The sequence below is a fragment of the Eucyclogobius newberryi genome, unplaced genomic scaffold (genome assembly GCF_026437365.1).
Source record: "Eucyclogobius newberryi isolate DKJ021-1_F unplaced genomic scaffold, fEucNew1.0.hap1 SCAF_4, whole genome shotgun sequence".
In the NCBI taxonomy this organism is placed as follows: domain Eukaryota; kingdom Metazoa; phylum Chordata; class Actinopteri; order Gobiiformes; family Gobiidae; genus Eucyclogobius; species Eucyclogobius newberryi.
Window position 1 is genome coordinate 39968075 of NW_027316056.1, and position 18431 is coordinate 39986505.

Sequence of the window (18431 nt, forward strand, 5' to 3'; positions counted from 1 at the left end):
TACAGAGAGAGAGGGAAAGACAAGAGCGTAAGAAAGGGAAAGAGAGAAGGAAAGAAGGAAGAAGGAAGGAAGGAAGGAAGGAAGGAGGGAGGGAGAGAAGGAAGGAGGGAGGGAAGGAAGGAAGGAAGGAGGGAGGGAGGGAGAGAAGGAAGGAAGGAGGGAAGGAAGGAGGGAGGAAGGAGGGAGGGAGGGAGAGAAGGAAGGAAGGAGGGAAGGAAGGAGGGAGGAAGGGAGAGAAGGAAGGAAGGAAGGAAGGAGGGAAGGAGCGAGGGAGAGAAGGAAGGAAGGAGGGAGGGAGGGAGGGAGGGAAAGAAGGAAGGAGGGAGGGAGGGAGGGAAAGAAGGAAGGAGGGAGGGAGGGAGGGAGGGAGGGAGGGAGGGAAAGAAGGAAGGAGGGAGGGAGGGAGAGAAGGAAGGAGGGAGGGTGTAAAGCAGACAGACAGACATTGAGACACAGAAAGTTGGAACCAGAGGAAAGACATGGATGAGATGGACGGAGATGGATCATAAAAGACTTTTGTGTGTTTCACTGGGAAGAAATGTTAATGTTGCAGTTTTAGACACATTAGACATCAGTGCAAATGACAGGTTTTTCATTTTGTAGGATAATACAATATTTATCATGGTTTCAAGTGTCGGTTTGTGAAACATAGATTGAACGCTGAGTTGTGCAAAAGGAATCTCTCCATGTCACGAATACACAAAATAATAGTGTCAAATAAATATAGATCCAGAGCTAGAGCTAGAGCTGGAGCTAGAGCTAGAGCTGGAGCTAGAGCTGGAGCTGGAGCTGGAGCTAGAGCTAGAGCTAGAACTAGAGCTAGAGCTAGAGCTAGAACTAGAGCTAGAGCTAGAGCTAGAGCTAGAACTAGAGCTAGAGTTAGAGCTAGAGCTAGAGCTAGAGCTAGAGCTAGAACTAGAGCTAGAGCTAGAGCTAGAGCTAGAACTAGAGCTAGAGTTAGAGCTAGAGCTAGAGCTAGAGCTAGAGCTAGAGCTAGAGCTAGAGCTGGAGCTGGAGCTGGAGCTAAAGCAGGAGCTAAAGCTAGAGCTAAAGCTAGAGCTAGAACTAGAGCTAGAGCTAGAGCTAGAACTAGAGCTAGAGCTAGAGCTAGAGCTAGAACTAGAGCTAGAGTTAGAGCTAGAGCTAGAGCTAGAGCTAGAGCTAGAGCTAGAGCTAGAGCTGGAGCTGGAGCTGGAGCTAAAGCAGGAGCTAAAGCTAGAGCTAGAGCTAGAGCTAGAACTAGAGCTAGAGCTAGAGCTAGAGCTAGAGCTAGAACTAGAGCTAGAGTTAGAGCTAGAGCTAGAGCTAGAGCTAGAGCTAGAGCTAGAGCTGGAGCTGGAGCTGGAGCTAAAGCAGGAGCTAAAGCTAGAGCTAAAGCTAGAGCTAGAACTAGAGCTAGAGCTAGAGCTAGAGCTGGAGCTGGAGCTGGAGCTAAAGCAGGAGCTAAAGCTAGAGCTAAAGCTAGAGCTAGAACTAGAGCTAGAGCTAGAGCTAGAGCTAGAGTTAGAGTTAGAGCTAGAGCTAGAGCTAGAGCTAGAGCTAGAGCTAGAGTTAGAGTTAGAGTTAGAGCTAGAGCTAGAGCTGGAGCTGGAGCTGGAGCTAAAGCTAGAGCTAAAGCTAGAGCTAGAACTAGAGCTAGAGCTAGAGCTAGAGCCAGAGCCAGAGCCAGAGCCAGAGCCAGAGCTAAAGCTAAAGCTAGAGCTGGAGCTGGAGCTAAAGCAGGAGCTAAAGCTAGAGCTAAAGCTAGAGCTAAAGCTAGAGCTAGAGCTAGAGCTAAAGCTAGAGCTAAAGCTAGAGCTAAAGCTAGAGCCAGAACTAGAGGTTGCACTAGAGCCAGAGCCAGAGCCAACCAAATATAATTATATTTACTACTTTGTTGTTGTTGTAAGATTGGCAGTTGAACCTGTCATCTGCACTTTAAGATTTCAAGAGGAAAAAAGTATAAAATAAATGACAAAAGTAACAGTGAAGACTCTGAGCAGCTTTGAAGCGCCGCTCGATCCTCTCGTCCTGATCTTATCACTCTAATCACCGTTTAAACCAATCTGCCACCATCAGAGCCCCTCCCACATGCAAACCACCAGAGTTTAGGACAAGCAGAGGGAGCTGCACCTCTAGATTGAAGATATTTTCTCAGATTACATGCAATTTGTATAAAAGTGAAAGAAAATATCTCTCCATGTTTATTTCAATATATACTTTTTACAGATGATATTTTTGGAGTTGTGAGCGGCACAAAAATAATCAGGAACTTTACAGGGGGGTCAGGGGTCATGCTGTGGACAGAGTCAAGGGGCATTTGGAAGTCACTTTGTTGGTCACTGCGTTTACATGAACGCCAGGAAAACCGGATAACTGTCGAAGTCTGACTTCAACTTAACTTAAACAGACTCGTCCAAACGATTCAAAGCGTTTTTATTAGCGCGTATAGCTAAAGTTTTGGTGCTAATTAGTGGTGGTAATCAAAAACAGGAATGCTGTTTTGAAGGTATAATTTGCTTGATACATAAACCACGATGTCTTTAAAACATTTAAAGACATCGTTAAACGCATTTCTGTTGAATTGACATCATATATATATATATATATATATATATATCACGCAGCCTTCATGCTGAATCACTAGCGCCTGCACGTCTCTCAGTTCCTGTTCGCACCGATTAGGTTCTTTGACCTGATGTCGACTTGGACAAGAGTCCTCTGTGCATATGAACGCAGTGAGCGTTAGATCTTTTGACCACTAGGGGCGTCAAACCTTTAGGTGTTGGATGAATGATGAGTTAAATATTGTTTGTTTACATCCCATGCAAAGGTAAAAGGGCCAAAGCATGAACAGGTTCATAAACGAGGTAAATGAGACTTTCCCCGTGCCCCTGCCCCTCCCCCCCGGCTCCAGCAGCATGCCCCTCCCCCCTCCCCTCACCCTCATGCAGAAGGACAGAGAGAAGTACCTGCGTCTCCAGAACCTTCACAACATTTAGTTTAGTTAAACCTGAGCTAGAGCAGGTCCTGGTCTATTAAAGGGTTACAGATGTCTGGGGCAGCCTCACCCGCACGGACTGGGTTCAGGGAGGGAGGGAGGGAGGAGGGGGAGCGAGGGGGAGAGGGGGGGAGAGGGTCCAGACGCAGAGCTCCACTGTGGACACACCTTTACAGGCTCAGATCAAGAGGTCACCTGAAAACGCCCGAGGATAGAACAATCTGTCCCGATCCTTTTGCTGCATTCACGCTCGGGTTTCTGAGATGAGAAGTCGGGTTTCTGAGATGAGAAGTCGGGTTTCTGGGATGAGAAGTCGGGTTTCTGAGACGAGAAGTCGGGTTTCTGAGATGAGAAGTCGGGTTTCTGAGATGAGAAGCCGGGTTTCTGGGATGAGAAGTCGGGTTTCTGAGACGAGAAGTCGGGTTTCTGAGATGAGAAGTCGGGTTTCTGGGATGAGAAGTCAGGTTTCTGAGATGAGAAGTCAGGTTTCTGAGATGAGAAGTCAGGTTTCTGAGATGAGAAGTCGGGTTTCTGGGATGAGAAGTCAGGTTTCTGAGATGAGAAGTCGGGTTTCTGGGATGAGAAGTCGGGTTTCTGAGATGAGAAGTCGGGTTTCTGAGATGAGAAGTCAGGTTTCTGAGATGAGAAGTCGGGTTTCTGGGATGAGAAGTCAGGTTTCTGAGATGAGAAGTCGGGTTTCTGAGATGAGAAGTCGGGTTTCTGAGATGAGAAGTCGGGTTTCTGAGACGAGAAGTCGGGTTTCTGAGATGAGAAGTCGGGTTTCTGAGACGAGAAGTCGGGTTTCTGAGATGAGAAGTCGGGTTTCTGAGACGAGAAGTCGGGTTTCTGGGATGAGAAGTCGGGTTTCTGGGACGAGAAGTCGGGTTTCTGAGATGAGAAGTCGGGTTTCTGGGACGAGAAGTCGGGTTTCTGAGATGAGAAGTCGGGTTTCTGAGACGAGAAGTCGGGTTTCTGAGATGAGAAGTCGGGTTTCTGAGATGAGAAGTCGGGTTTCTGGGATGAGAAGTCGGGTTTCTGAGACGAGAAGTCGGGTTTCTGAGATGAGAAGTCGGGTTTCTGAGATGAGAAGTCGGGTTTCTGGGATGAGAAGTCGGGTTTCTGAGACGAGAAGTCGGGTTTCTGAGATGAGAAGTCGGGTTTCTGGGATGAGAAGTCGGGTTTCTGAGATGAGAAGTCGGGTTTCTGAGACGAGAAGTCGGGTTTCTGTGATGAGAAGTCGGGTTTCTGAGATGAGAAGTCGGGTTTCTGGGATGAGAAGTCGGGTTTCTGAGACGAGAAGTCGGGTTTCTGAGATGAGAAGTCGGGTTTCTGAGATGAGAAGTCGGGTTTCTGAGACGAGAAGTCGGGTTTCTGAGATGAGAAGTCGGGTTTCTGGGATGAGAAGTCGGGTTTCTGAGATGAGAAGTCGGGTTTCTGAGACGAGAAGTCGGGTTTCTGAGATGAGAAGTCCGGTTTCTGGGATGAGAAGTCGGGTTTCTGAGAAGAGAAGTCGGGTTTCTGAGAAGAGAAGTCGGGTTTCTGAGATGAGAAGTCGGGTTTCTGAGATGAGAAGTCGGGTTTCTGAGATGAGAAGTCGGGTTTCTGAGACGAGAAGTCGGGTTTCTGTGATGAGAAGTCGGGTTTCTGAGATGAGAAGTCGGGTTTCTGGGATGAGAAGTCGGGTTTCTGAGACGAGAAGTCGGGTTTCTGAGATGAGAAGTCGGGTTTCTGAGATGAGAAGTCGGGTTTCTGAGACGAGAAGTCGGGTTTCTGAGATGAGAAGTCGGGTTTCTGGGATGAGAAGTCGGGTTTCTGGGATGAGAAGTCAGGTTTCTGAGATGAGAAGTCGGGTTTCTGAGATGAGAAGTCGGGTTTCTGAGATGAGAAGTCGGGTTTCTGAGACGAGAAGTCGGGTTTCTGAGATGAGAAGTCGGGTTTCTGAGATGAGAAGTCGGGTTTCTGGGATGAGAAGTCGGGTTTCTGAGACGAGAAGTCGGGTTTCTGAGATGAGAAGTCGGGTTTCTGGGATCAGAAGTCGGGTTTCTGAGATGAGAAGTCGGGTTTCTGAGACGAGAAGTCGGGTTTCTGAGATGAGAAGTCGGGTTTCTGAGATGAGAAGTCGGGTTTCTGGGATGAGAAGTCGGGTTTCTGAGACGAGAAGTCGGGTTTCTGAGATGAGAAGTCGGGTTTCTGAGATGAGAAGTCGGGTTTCTGGGATGAGAAGTCGGGTTTCTGAGACGAGAAGTCGGGTTTCTGAGATGAGAAGTCGGGTTTCTGGGATGAGAAGTCGGGTTTCTGAGATGAGAAGTCGGGTTTCTGAGATGAGAAGTCGGGTTTCTGAGATGAGAAGTCGGGTTTCTGGGATGAGAAGTCGGGTTTCTGAGACGAGAAGTCGGGTTTCTGAGATGAGAAGTCGGGTTTCTGAGATGAGAAGTCGGGTTTCTGGGATGAGAAGTCGGGTTTCTGAGACGAGAAGTCGGGTTTCTGAGATGAGAAGTCGGGTTTCTGGGATGAGAAGTCGGGTTTCTGAGATGAGAAGTCGGGTTTCTGAGACGAGAAGTCGGGTTTCTGTGATGAGAAGTCGGGTTTCTGAGATGAGAAGTCGGGTTTCTGGGATGAGAAGTCGGGTTTCTGAGACGAGAAGTCGGGTTTCTGAGATGAGAAGTCGGGTTTCTGAGATGAGAAGTCGGGTTTCTGAGACGAGAAGTCGGGTTTCTGAGATGAGAAGTCAGGTTTCTGAGATGAGAAGTCGGGTTTCTGGGATGAGAAGTCAGGTTTCTGAGATGAGAAGTCGGGTTTCTGGGATGAGAAGTCGGGTTTCTGAGATGAGAAGTCGGGTTTCTGAGATGAGAAGTCAGGTTTCTGAGATGAGAAGTCGGGTTTCTGGGATGAGAAGTCAGGTTTCTGAGATGAGAAGTCGGGTTTCTGAGATGAGAAGTCGGGTTTCTGAGATGAGAAGTCGGGTTTCTGAGACGAGAAGTCGGGTTTCTGAGATGAGAAGTCGGGTTTCTGAGATGAGAAGTCGGGTTTCTGGGATGAGAAGTCGGGTTTCTGAGACGAGAAGTCGGGTTTCTGAGATGAGAAGTCGGGTTTCTGGGATGAGAAGTCGGGTTTCTGAGATGAGAAGTCGGGTTTCTGAGATGAGAAGTCGGGTTTCTGAGATGAGAAGTCGGGTTTCTGGGATGAGAAGTCGGGTTTCTGAGACGAGAAGTCGGGTTTCTGAGAAGAGAAGTCGGGTTTCTGAGATGAGAAGTCGGGTTTCTGGGATGAGAAGTCGGGTTTCTGAGACGAGAAGTCGGGTTTCTGAGATGAGAAGTCGGGTTTCTGAGATGAGAAGTCGGGTTTCTGGGATGAGAAGTCGGGTTTCTGAGACGAGAAGTCGGGTTTCTGAGATGAGAAGTCGGGTTTCTGAGATGAGAAGTCGGGTTTCTGGGATGAGAAGTCGGGTTTCTGAGACGAGAAGTCGGGTTTCTGAGATGAGAAGTCGGGTTTCTGAGATGAGAAGTCGGGTTTCTGAGACGAGAAGTCGGGTTTCTGAGATGAGAAGTCGGGTTTCTGAGATGAGAAGTCGGGTTTCTGGGATGAGAAGTCGGGTTTCTGAGACGAGAAGTCGGGTTTCTGAGATGAGAAGTCGGGTTTCTGGGATCAGAAGTCGGGTTTCTGAGATGAGAAGTCGGGTTTCTGAGACGAGAAGTCGGGTTTCTGAGATGAGAAGTCGGGTTTCTGAGATGAGAAGTCGGGTTTCTGGGATGAGAAGTCGGGTTTCTGAGACGAGAAGTCGGGTTTCTGAGATGAGAAGTCGGGTTTCTGAGATGAGAAGTCGGGTTTCTGGGATGAGAAGTCGGGTTTCTGAGACGAGAAGTCGGGTTTCTGAGATGAGAAGTCGGGTTTCTGGGATGAGAAGTCGGGTTTCTGAGATGAGAAGTCGGGTTTCTGAGATGAGAAGTCGGGTTTCTGAGATGAGAAGTCGGGTTTCTGGGATGAGAAGTCGGGTTTCTGAGACGAGAAGTCGGGTTTCTGAGATGAGAAGTCGGGTTTCTGAGATGAGAAGTCGGGTTTCTGGGATGAGAAGTCGGGTTTCTGAGACGAGAAGTCGGGTTTCTGGGATGAGAAGTCGGGTTTCTGAGATGAGAAGTCGGGTTTCTGAGATGAGAAGTCGGGTTTCTGAGACGAGAAGTCGGGTTTCTGTGATGAGAAGTCGGGTTTCTGAGATGAGAAGTCGGGTTTCTGGGATGAGAAGTCGGGTTTCTGAGACGAGAAGTCGGGTTTCTGAGATGAGAAGTCGGGTTTCTGAGATGAGAAGTCGGGTTTCTGAGACGAGAAGTCGGGTTTCTGAGATGAGAAGTCAGGTTTCTGAGATGAGAAGTCGGGTTTCTGGGATGAGAAGTCAGGTTTCTGAGATGAGAAGTCGGGTTTCTGGGATGAGAAGTCGGGTTTCTGAGATGAGAAGTCGGGTTTCTGAGATGAGAAGTCAGGTTTCTGAGATGAGAAGTCGGGTTTCTGGGATGAGAAGTCAGGTTTCTGAGATGAGAAGTCGGGTTTCTGAGATGAGAAGTCGGGTTTCTGAGATGAGAAGTCGGGTTTCTGAGACGAGAAGTCGGGTTTCTGAGATGAGAAGTCGGGTTTCTGAGATGAGAAGTCGGGTTTCTGGGATGAGAAGTCGGGTTTCTGAGACGAGAAGTCGGGTTTCTGAGATGAGAAGTCGGGTTTCTGGGATGAGAAGTCGGGTTTCTGAGATGAGAAGTCGGGTTTCTGAGATGAGAAGTCGGGTTTCTGAGATGAGAAGTCGGGTTTCTGGGATGAGAAGTCGGGTTTCTGAGACGAGAAGTCGGGTTTCTGAGATGAGAAGTCGGGTTTCTGAGATGAGAAGTCGGGTTTCTGGGATGAGAAGTCGGGTTTCTGAGACGAGAAGTCGGGTTTCTGAGATGAGAAGTCGGGTTTCTGAGATGAGAAGTCGGGTTTCTGGGATGAGAAGTCGGGTTTCTGAGACGAGAAGTCGGGTTTCTGAGATGAGAAGTCGGGTTTCTGAGATGAGAAGTCGGGTTTCTGGGATGAGAAGTCGGGTTTCTGAGACGAGAAGTCGGGTTTCTGAGATGAGAAGTCGGGTTTCTGGGATGAGAAGTCGGGTTTCTGAGATGAGAAGTCGGGTTTCTGAGACGAGAAGTCGGGTTTCTGTGATGAGAAGTCGGGTTTCTGAGATGAGAAGTCGGGTTTCTGGGATGAGAAGTCGGGTTTCTGAGACGAGAAGTCGGGTTTCTGAGATGAGAAGTCGGGTTTCTGAGATGAGAAGTCGGGTTTCTGAGACGAGAAGTCGGGTTTCTGAGATGAGAAGTCGGGTTTCTGGGATGAGAAGTCGGGTTTCTGAGATGAGAAGTCGGGTTTCTGAGACGAGAAGTCGGGTTTCTGAGATGAGAAGTCCGGTTTCTGGGATGAGAAGTCAGGTTTCTGAGATGAGAAGTCGGGTTTCTGAGAAGAGAAGTCGGGTTTCTGACGTTACAGTAGCGTCAGGTCTTTGTTTGCACAGATCTGTTGGTCTTATGATATGGGGCCAACTGACAGTAAACCGGACCGGAGTAAAGTCTAGTCAAAGAGCTCAAACGTCAGACGTGAAAGTCTGGCAGGTGACACTAGGTCATTCAACAAAAACTCTGAGTAGAATCTTGAAAACACATCACATTTAAAGGTCTTAGCAGCTCTGTGCCTGGTAGTTGTGCTCGGTGTGGCCACAGAGAAGGTCTACGTCTGGTCTTGGTTCTGGACTGGATCAGGTGTGAACCCAGAAGATTGAGATGGCTCAGGGACCAGGGACCAGGGACCAGGGACCAGGGACCAGGGACCAGGGACCAGGGACCAGGGACCAGGGACCAGGGACCAGGGACCAGGGACCAGGGACCAGGGACCAGGGACCAGGGACCAGGGACCAGGGACCAGGGACCAGGGACCAGTGAGGAGGAGGGTGGGTTTGAGACGAGATGGAGATAAGTCTGAATAATGATCGTGGTAATCCTAGTATTTCTGGATAAATCCCTTCTGTGTCACTGTGGGGAACGATATCGCCCAAACTGACACATACATTTAGAGTTCCATTTTCTTCAAATCGCAATATGAGCTGTGATATCAACAACCAATAAAATTCTGGGAGCAATGTGGAGAGACCAACTGTTCTGCTGTTAACTGACTTGGAAACGACCTTGGAACGGCGAATGATTAGTATCTATGTAGCACCAAAATAAAAGAAGAGAAAGACAACTTTGTGCATAGAAAACACCCGACTTTATCCCTGTCATGTCCTAAATATAATGTAAACAATGATGAGAATGGCAGAGATGGAGATGGAGGGAGACTTACGTGAAGGCGAAGGCCACCAGAGCACCACTAACCACTATAAAGTCCAGGATGTTCCAGAGGTCTCGAAAGTACGAGCCCTGGTGCAGGAACAGGCCGAGGACCACCATCTGAAACACATCGCGTGACAAGAGTGTGAGAGGTCAAACGAGCCACGGACACGGAGTAGCAGAAGCAGTGAGCGAGCAGAGCAGAAACCACAGACACAGAGCGGTCACAGAGAGCGGCCACAGACCACACGGACACTGACGCCTTTACCTTGATCAGCATTTCAAAAGTGAACACTCCTGTGAAAACGTAGTCAAAATATCGCAGCACCTGGAATACACAACACAGCAGGAGGTTTAGGAGTCCGGAAGAGCGCAAGGACTAACAAGCACGATCCACCTTTAACGTGCGACGAACACGGCGAGGGCCGAGGGTCTAAAGGGCGTTCAGTGACGTTCCACACATGCACTTATTTACTCATTTACCTTAAAGGACACATATTCTGCTAAATCGACTGTAGCGCCTTTAGCTTCAGTCGCACTTTGTTTTTCCTGAATCTTGTCTACGAGCTCCTCTTCTCTGCTCCGTCGCCGAGCCTCACAAAAACACCCGGTTTCAAGTTCCACAGATCTGTCTCGTCAGAGGTCGAGATCCGTTCTGTTGCATGACGTCATGGTCTCAGACGGTGGGCGGGGCCTCTGTAGCTCCATGGAGGTGTGGGACCTTCTCATTGTGGCTTTACCATCTTTTGATTTGAATAACGGCGCCACTTTCTGAGGCTGTTAAATGATCTCACTTTTGTTTATTGGCGCCGACAGCGAAGACGTTGAACTTTGTGCCAGTTTTTGTTTCATGCGGATCGGCCCAGTCAACCGGGTCGGCAAATCTGACCTCTGACATTGTACCACCGATTTCTGACCTGCACCAGCTCAATTAAATTAAATAAACAATGGCAATTCTAGAAAGTTGTTTTGTCACGTGAACTCAACTGATCTCATAAACATACAAGGATAAATACATTTGTTTATGGTTAATGTAGTATATTGTGCACTGTTTCAAATACAGAAACTAACTAACTAATAGAGATCTGGAGCTCTCCTGTGCTGTTTTTAATCATCACAGACTCAAATCACCTTCATCCCAACCGTATGTTTACATTAGCGTGTCAGGGCAAGCTAGCTTTTGCTTGTTCCCCCATGGTAATTCGCTCTGCTGCCAGTAGATGGAGCGCAAACACCAAATCCCGATGAGGGAACGCCTGCCTGAGAGAAAGTCGTGTGGCTTTCAGGTCAAACATCATTTTAAAACACGAAACGCCAAAAGTAAATGAAGAAAAGCAAGTTTGAAGGTCGAGAACGACGCGAGTAGTGCAGAATATGTGTCCTTTAATACTCGTATGTCTGAATAATGATGGGCCCTTAATGTATCGATCACAGAGACATCAGGCATTTTTCATATAATGGATAATGGACGTATCGGATTTGTCCAGACGTCACTCGCAGCCCTTTCGCCCCGGCCGGTCGGAGTAAACCAATCAGAAGTCTCACGTGGTTCTGCGGCGACTCGGGCCAAACCGGATCCTCGGCCGCCAGCGCGATGCTGCTCATGGCGATGACCGACAGGATGCTGAACTCAAAGTACTTCAGCGTCAGGATGTAGTGGCAGCATCTGCGGAACCTGCGGCAAACACAAACACCGCCGTTTTAAAACACCGTCGCCGGGACGCTCGGGAGTTACCGGGGTGACAACCATCGAAGCGAGACGCGGCAGGCGGACACGCAAAACAAAGAGCTTCAATTTAGAGATACGCCCACCGGGCGGGACCTCCTGATACAGCGTGTTTTTGGTTTTCACCAGAAACTAAATCTCTCTGTTAACTATCAGCTCTGTAAAGAGCTATCAGCCTCCTATTGTCCCTGGCTCACTCTCTCCTCCCTGGGTACCCAGACTGAAGCAGGTCTAAACCATGTCTAAACTAGGACTAAACCAGGTCTAAACCCAGACTGAAGCAGGTCTAAACCAAGTCTAAAGCGGGACTAAAACAGGACTAAAGCAGGTCTAAACCAGGTCTAAACTAGGACTAAACCAGGTCTAAACCCAGACTGAAGCAGGACTAAACCCGGTCTAAAGCAGGTCTAAAGCAGGTCTAAACCCAGGCTAAAGCAGGTCTAAAGCAGGTCTAAAGCAGGTCTAAACCCGGGCTAAAGCAGGTCTAAAGCAGGTCTAAAGCAGGTCTAAAGCAGGACTAAACCCAGTCTAAAGCAGGTCTAAAGCAGGACTAAAGCAGGACTAAAGCAGGACTAAAGCAGGACTAAAGCAGGTCTAAACCAGGTCTAAACTAGGACTAAACCAGGTCTAAACCCAGACTGAAGCAGGACTAAACCCGGTCTAAAGCAGGTCTAAAGCAGGTCTAAAGCAGGACTAAACCCAGTCTAAAGCAGGTCTAAAGCAGGACTAAAGCAGGACTAAACCCGGTCTAAAGCAGGTCTAAAGCAGGTCTAAAGCAGGTCTAAAGCAGGACAAAAGCAGGTCTAAAGCAGGACTAAAGCAGGACTAAAGCAGGACTAAGGCAGGACTAAACCCGGGCTAAAGCAGGTCTAAAACAGGACTAAAGCAGGTCTAAAACAGGACTAAACCCGGTCTAAAGCAGGTCTAAAGCAGGACTAAAGCAGGTCTAAAGCAGGACTAAACCCGGGCTAAAACAGGACTAAAGCAGGACTAAACCCGGGCTAAAGCAGGACTAAAGCAGGACTAAACCCGGGCTAAAGCAGGTCTAAAGCAGGACTAAAGCAGGACTAAACCCGGGCTAAAGCAGGAGGGTTCTTACGGGTTGGTGGTGGACATGATGAAGCAGGAGCTGTACGGTGGAATGCGCTTGGGCCCGTCTCCGTCCTCTCCCTCGTCCTCGTCCTCCTTCTCCTCCGGTTTCTTCTGGTCGGTGTTGGCGTTTTTGTTGACTGGAAAACAACACCAAATACAATTCTCAGCAGATACAGGGGTTTACCGGAGCAGCAGAAACATCAGCCTCCTCAGCACCAGCGTCCAGCCCAAACCTATGGTTATCTGTGTCATTCTCTTTCTGCTTTCACACTCTCTCAGCACTGGTTCTTTCTCAATGTTTGGAATGACCTTGTATTGTTTTTCTCATGGTTTGTGTAGAAGCCGGCGCTGCTGCGTCTGTGCAGGGTTTAGCCTGTTTGCTAACGGCAGGGGGAGATAAAGGACATTCAAACTCACTCCAAAACAATGGATTTCGTCAACATACTCAGAAACATGTTATTTAAGGAAAGAAAAGTTCAGTTCAACCGTGTGAGAGTCTAAAGTCTGTGTCAGGGAAAGTGTGAGCTGCAGCAGGATGTAACTTCATTTAGCACTTTTTACATTTGTTTTAGACTGTTTTCAAATGTTACTGCTCTTACCACTCAGTATGTACTCTGCATTAAACCAGGGCTAAACCAGGTCTAAACCAGGCCTAACCAGGCCTAAACCAGGACTAAACCAGGGCTAAACCAGGGCTAAATCAGGCCTAAACCAGGGCTAAACCAGGGCTAAACCAGGGCTAAACCAGGGCTAAATCAGGCCTAAACCAGACCTAAACCAGGACTAAACCAGGACTAAACCAGGACTAAACCAGGGCTAAACCAGGGCTAAACCAGGACTGAACCAGGGCTAAACCAGGGCTAAACCAGGGCTAAACCAGGGCTAAACCAGGACTGAACCAGGGCTAAACCAGGGCTAAACCAGGACTGAACCAGGGCTAAACCAGGACTGAACCAGGTCTAAACCAGGACTAAACCAGGACTAAATCAGGACTAAACCAGGACTAAACCAGGAATAAACCAGGAATAAACCAGGACTAAACCAGGACTAAATCAGGACTAAATCAGGACTAAACCAGGGCTAACCAGGTCTTACCCTGCAGGATGGCGTTGGTGGAGGGATATGGGTAAACTGGGGGCATGTCGATGGCGGTGTACTCGGGCTTGGCGAGGCTGGTGAGGATCAGGCTGTCCATGCTGTGCAGCAGAGTGTGCGTGTCGGAGTCGCGGGCGTTCAGCAGGTTGTTGATGTGGTCTGGGTGGTCTGGGTGGTCCGGGTGGTCCGGGGGCAGCGTGTACGGCAGCTCGCACAGTTTGCTGTTGTTGCGTAGGTTGTCCAGGGACTCGTTGTACTGCTGGATGGGCCGCGTGGTGGACAGGCTGGGACCCAGGCTGTGGTGCTCCCTGAGGGAAGCAGAGAACCAGGGTGAGGCGGGGACACGAGGGTGGGACGGGTCACGAGGGTGAGGTGGGGACACAAGGGTGAAGTGAGGACACGAGGGTGAGGTGGGGACACGAGGGTGAGGTGGGGACACAAGGGTGAGGCGGGGACATGAGGGTGAGGCGGGGGCACGAAGGTGAGGTGGGGACACGAGGGTGAGGTGGGGACATGAGGGTGAGGCGGGGGCACGAAGGTGAGGTGGGGACACGAGGGTGAGGTGGGGACATGAGGGTGAGGTGGGGACACGAGGGTGAGGTGGGGACACGAGGGTGAGGCGGGGGCACGAAGGTGAGGTGGGGACATGATGGTGAGGCGGGGGCACGAAGGTGAGGTGGGGACACGAGGGTGAGGTGGGGACATGAGGGTGAGGCAGGGACACGAGGGTGGGACGGGTCACGAGGGTGAGGTGGGGACACAAGGGTGAAGTGAGGACACGAGGGTGAGGTGGGGACACGAGGGTGAGGCGGGTCACGAGGGTGAGGCGGGGACACAAGGGTGAAGTGGGGACACGAGGGTGAGATGGGTCACGAGGGTGAGGCGGGGACACAAGGGTGAAGTGGGGACACGAGGGTGAGGCGGGTCACGAGGGTGAGGCGGGTCACGAGGGTGAGGCGGGGACATGAGGGTGAGGCGGGGACATGAGGGTGAGGCGGGGACACAAGGGTGAGGCGGGGGCATGAGGGTGAGGCGGGGACACGAGGGTGAGGCGGGGGCGCGAGGGTGAGGTGAGTCACGAGGGTGAGAAGGGGTCATGAGGATGAGGCGGGGACACAAGGGTGAGGTGGGGACATGAGGGTGAGGCGGGGGCAAAAAGGTGAGGTGGGGACACGAGGGTGAGGTGGGGACACAAGGGTGAGGCGGGTCACGAGGGTGAGGCGGGGACACAAGGGTGAAGTGGGGACACGAGGGTGAGGCGGGTCACGAGGGTGAGGCGGGTCACGAGTGTGAGGCGGGGGCGCGAAGGTGAGGTGGGGAAATATAAGACATATACCACCTGCCGTGCTTTGGTTTGACTAAAGGTCTAAAGACGACAGGTAGACTAAAGGTCGACATGTAGACTAAAGGTCTACATGTCGACCAAAGGTCTACATGTAGACTAAAGGTCGACATGTCGACCAAAGGTCTACAGTGTGGTTTCACTCACCTCTTGCGGTGCCTGTGCTTCCGGCCCCTTCTTCCCTCTCTCTCTCCCTCTTTCTCGCCCTCGCCACATTTGGACCGGTGTCTTCTGCTGGCGTCCTCTGGATCTCTGGATCGTCTGTGCTGTCGGGACCTCCTGTGCTCGTGCACCTCTCTGGGCACCTCACTGTGGGGAGAGACGCTCCGGGCCTCTCTGCCCTCATGGTTCTTGTGCCTGTGTCCACAGGGGGCAGTGGTGAGTCACACTGGTAATAGTATGTTTAACAGTCCTTCAGTTCTGACAGGATTCTGGAGGCGCTGCCTGAAATATCTGTCTGAAGGAGCCGTGTAGTTTAGAGTCAACATCAGAGTACTTAAGTCTACTGAACTACTCTGTCACCTTAGAGTATTTAAGTCTACTGAACTACTCTGTCACCTTAGAGTACTTAAGTCTACTGAACTACTCTGTCACCTTAGAGTACTTAAGTCTACTAAACTACTCTGTCACCTTAGAGTACTTAAGTCTACTGAACTACTCTGTCACCTTAGAGTACTTAAGTCTACTAAACTACTCTGTCACCTTAGAGTACTTAAGTCTACTGAACTACTCTGTCACCTTAGAGTACTTAAGTCTACTGAACTACTCTGTCACCTTAGAGTACTTAAGTCTACTGAACTACTCTGTCACCTTAGAGTACTTAAGTCTACTGAACTACTCTGTCACCTTAGAGTACTTAAGTCTACTGAACTACTCTGTCACCTTAGAGTATTTAAGTCTACTGAACTACTCTGTCACCTTAGAGTACTTAAGTCTACTGAACTACTCTGTCACCTTAGAGTATTTAAGTCTACTGAACTACTCTGTCACCTTAGAGTATTTAAGTCTACTGAACTACTCTGTCACCTTAGAGTACTTAAGTCTACTGAACTACTCTGTCACCTTAGAGTACTTAAGTCTACTGAACTGTAACTTTCGATGGAACTGGAGACCTGCTCGAGACTTGTCCCTCCTCCTGGTCCCGAGTGTTTAACGTACATGGACCTCACTGTGGCCACGCCCACACCTCACAGCCTGACTCCTCCTCCTCTGGCATCGCTTTGTTCTTGTTAATGGTCCAAAGCCTCGTCACGTTTGACCCGTGCTCCGCCCGTTAGAGCCATTCAAATCCCAACAGTTGCAGTTCTCTAAAGGGAACCCTCCTGGACAACGCTTGTACCCACCTCTGCCTGTGCCGGTGATGCCCTCGGTGACTGTGGCGCTCCTCGCTGGGCGCCGCGTGAGGCTGCGTGAGGAGGTCTGCGGGAGGTTCTGCGGGAGGTTCTGCGGGAGGTTCTGCGGGAGGTTCTGCGGGAGGTTCTGCGTGAGGTTCTGCGTGAGGTTCTGCGGGAGGTTCTCCGTGTGGCAGGGAGGAGCAGCCGTGCCCGATGGCGGTGCCTCCCTCTGGGGCTGTGCCGGCGCTGGGCCTGGGGTGGTGGTGGTGGTGGTGATGGTGGTGGGAGGAGGACCCCACACGTCTCTGGTGGTCCAGGTCCTGCTCTCTGTACTCCTGCTCCAAAGGAACCTCGCCGGGCGGCTTCTTGTTGGTGTTGTTGTTGCGGTTGTCCTGCAGGGGGCGTTGTGTCAGGTTTATCGCATTTTTAACAATGAATAATCCCGATTTGAGAGAGTTTAAATACGTTTGAATAAAGTCTAGATTATTTGACTTGTTCAGAGGTTATTGAGAAGTTAAACCAAAGTGAAGGTTCATGAATAAAATGTATTGTTGATGAAAATCTGAAATAGGTTTTTTGATTTTTATAAACAGTTTTTTCGTATTAGCGTCTGTAAGAGTTTATTTCAGTGCATTTCTTCTCACTTTTTTGATTATTTGATATCAAAACTGCAACTATAACATAAAAAGTACAAAAGTTTAAGATTCTTACCTGTGGGTTGACCACTAGGGGGCGGTCCAGGTGTGTTTTCATGTCTTTTCGCGGGTACGACACCTGAGCGGGTTCAAGGTCGTGCTCAGTGTTAATACAATTGTTAGAAATAGAATAAAACATGACAGTACTGCTCACGCCCTCGCACTGCGAAGGAGTTTAAGCGTCACGTCTGAACTGAACATTTAAAGGTGGACTATGCAACTGTTCTGCTCGTCGCCATGGAGATTAACTACAGAGCTTTCAGGGTTTTCAAGGTGCACCTTTAATTTAACAAATGCAGTGCGAGTTTGGGCTGCGCAGTCGAATCACAAAAGTATCAATATCACAACAAAATAAACCCAATTTGACAGAAATGTGCTGCTTCAAATGAAAACGCAGAAAAAGGCAGATGTTTTTCATGATTTTTTGTCTAAATTAACCTCGATTTCGTCTTGGTTTTTGTCTCTTTTTATTGGCTTTAATTGAACTGCAATAACACTGACATTTATTTTTTATTTATTTATTTAAGGATATAACATTGACCATTGGACAAACCAGATGCAATGTTTTAAGTGTATGTAGCAGAATGTGCTAATTTTCAACACCTGTCCATTCGGCCAATTTAGAGTTGCCAATCTTACCTGACACATGCAAGTGTTTGGACGATGGGCAGAGCCGGAGAACCCGGAGAGAACCCACAATAACACGGGGAGAACATGCAGACTCCACCCAGAGAGATCATGTGATGTTGGTCTGGTCCGGGAATCGAACCCATGATCTCCTTCTTGGGAGGCAAGAGCGCTAACCGCCTTTGCGATTTTGAGCACGACGTCTGAACATGTTTTGAACCATGTGTGGACGTCCAAACACTCAAAATCAGTTTGTGAAGAGCTCAAAGTGCACGTGACAGGTGAGACTGTGCTTCTGACGGAAATATTCCTTAACCTGACTGAATTTTAAGATGTTAGTGAGGTTTATACGCTTACTTCCTGGTTGGACGTAGCTAGCGTAGCGGTTGGCGGACGTAGCTAGCGTAGCGGTTGGTGTGGTTGTTTCCAAGACGTTTCTCTGTGAGTTGTGTCTATTTTGAGCTTATTCGAGTCGAGTCATAAGTAAGACTGGACATGTGCACCGCAAAACAATCTCTCCGAGTTACGAGTTTAAATGAGTTGAATTCAGATTGACTTCTTCCTGTTTGAGGAGTTTGGACTCGTGCAATGAATAAAACGTGATCGATGGAGCGGTCCACAGCCAATCCTCACGGTGTGTGGCAGAGTTTTGACTTTGATGGACGAAATATGACTCTCTCTTGTGTATTAAATGGTAATTATTTCCAGTTTATGTTCAGAAAACGAACACTGAAAGCCATTTTGGTTTGATTGTTTTCCTCATTTTGATCACGCTTTTCTTGCGTCTTGATTGATCGTCTTTGTCGAATTGCCCGGCCCAAGTTTGGACATTGTTAGATTCATTTAGTTGCCTGGGATTTGGTTTCTGTTATGATTTTTATTGACGTTGACAGATAACCTCTATTTATTGTTGATTGAGTCGGGAAAACCATAGAAAAAGTCACAAACTAGAGCTTCTAAGGTCCTGAATTCAAGGCGTTTGAGCTGCTGCGTGGGAGCGCGGTGTTGCAGTGGTGGGCGTGGTCTCTGTGTTCGGGGGGTCCTCACCTCCTCGCCTTCGCCTCCCACCTTCCACTCCTCCTGCTCCAGCTCGTTGTACAGCGCCTCACGACTCGTCATCAGGTTCTGCTTCCGGATCTCGCTGGTGCGCTGCTCCCACACGGATTTGTTCCCCTTCACCGAGTTGTTCTTCTGCTGCTCCTTCC

The 18431-nt window shown here is 49.3% G+C and overlaps 1 protein-coding gene across 1 annotated transcript in view; it reads right to left on the reverse strand.

Moving 5' to 3' along the window:
* Positions 1 to 18431, reverse strand: part of cacna1ab (calcium channel, voltage-dependent, P/Q type, alpha 1A subunit, b) — a 196529-nt gene that overhangs the window by 82521 nt on the left and 95577 nt on the right. Inside the window, exons 19-28 of the mRNA XM_072464008.1 lie at positions 18274 to 18430; positions 16616 to 16678; positions 16078 to 16296; positions 15920 to 15975; positions 14718 to 14927; positions 13229 to 13536; positions 12141 to 12270; positions 10861 to 10990; positions 9584 to 9643; positions 9329 to 9435 (exon numbers count right to left, since the gene is read on the reverse strand). Of these exons, the coding sequence (XP_072320109.1) occupies positions 9329 to 9435; positions 9584 to 9643; positions 10861 to 10990; positions 12141 to 12270; positions 13229 to 13536; positions 14718 to 14927; positions 15920 to 15975; positions 16078 to 16296; positions 16616 to 16678; positions 18274 to 18430 (1440 nt within the window). The remainder of the gene's footprint in view (positions 1 to 9328; positions 9436 to 9583; positions 9644 to 10860; positions 10991 to 12140; positions 12271 to 13228; positions 13537 to 14717; positions 14928 to 15919; positions 15976 to 16077; positions 16297 to 16615; positions 16679 to 18273; position 18431) is intronic.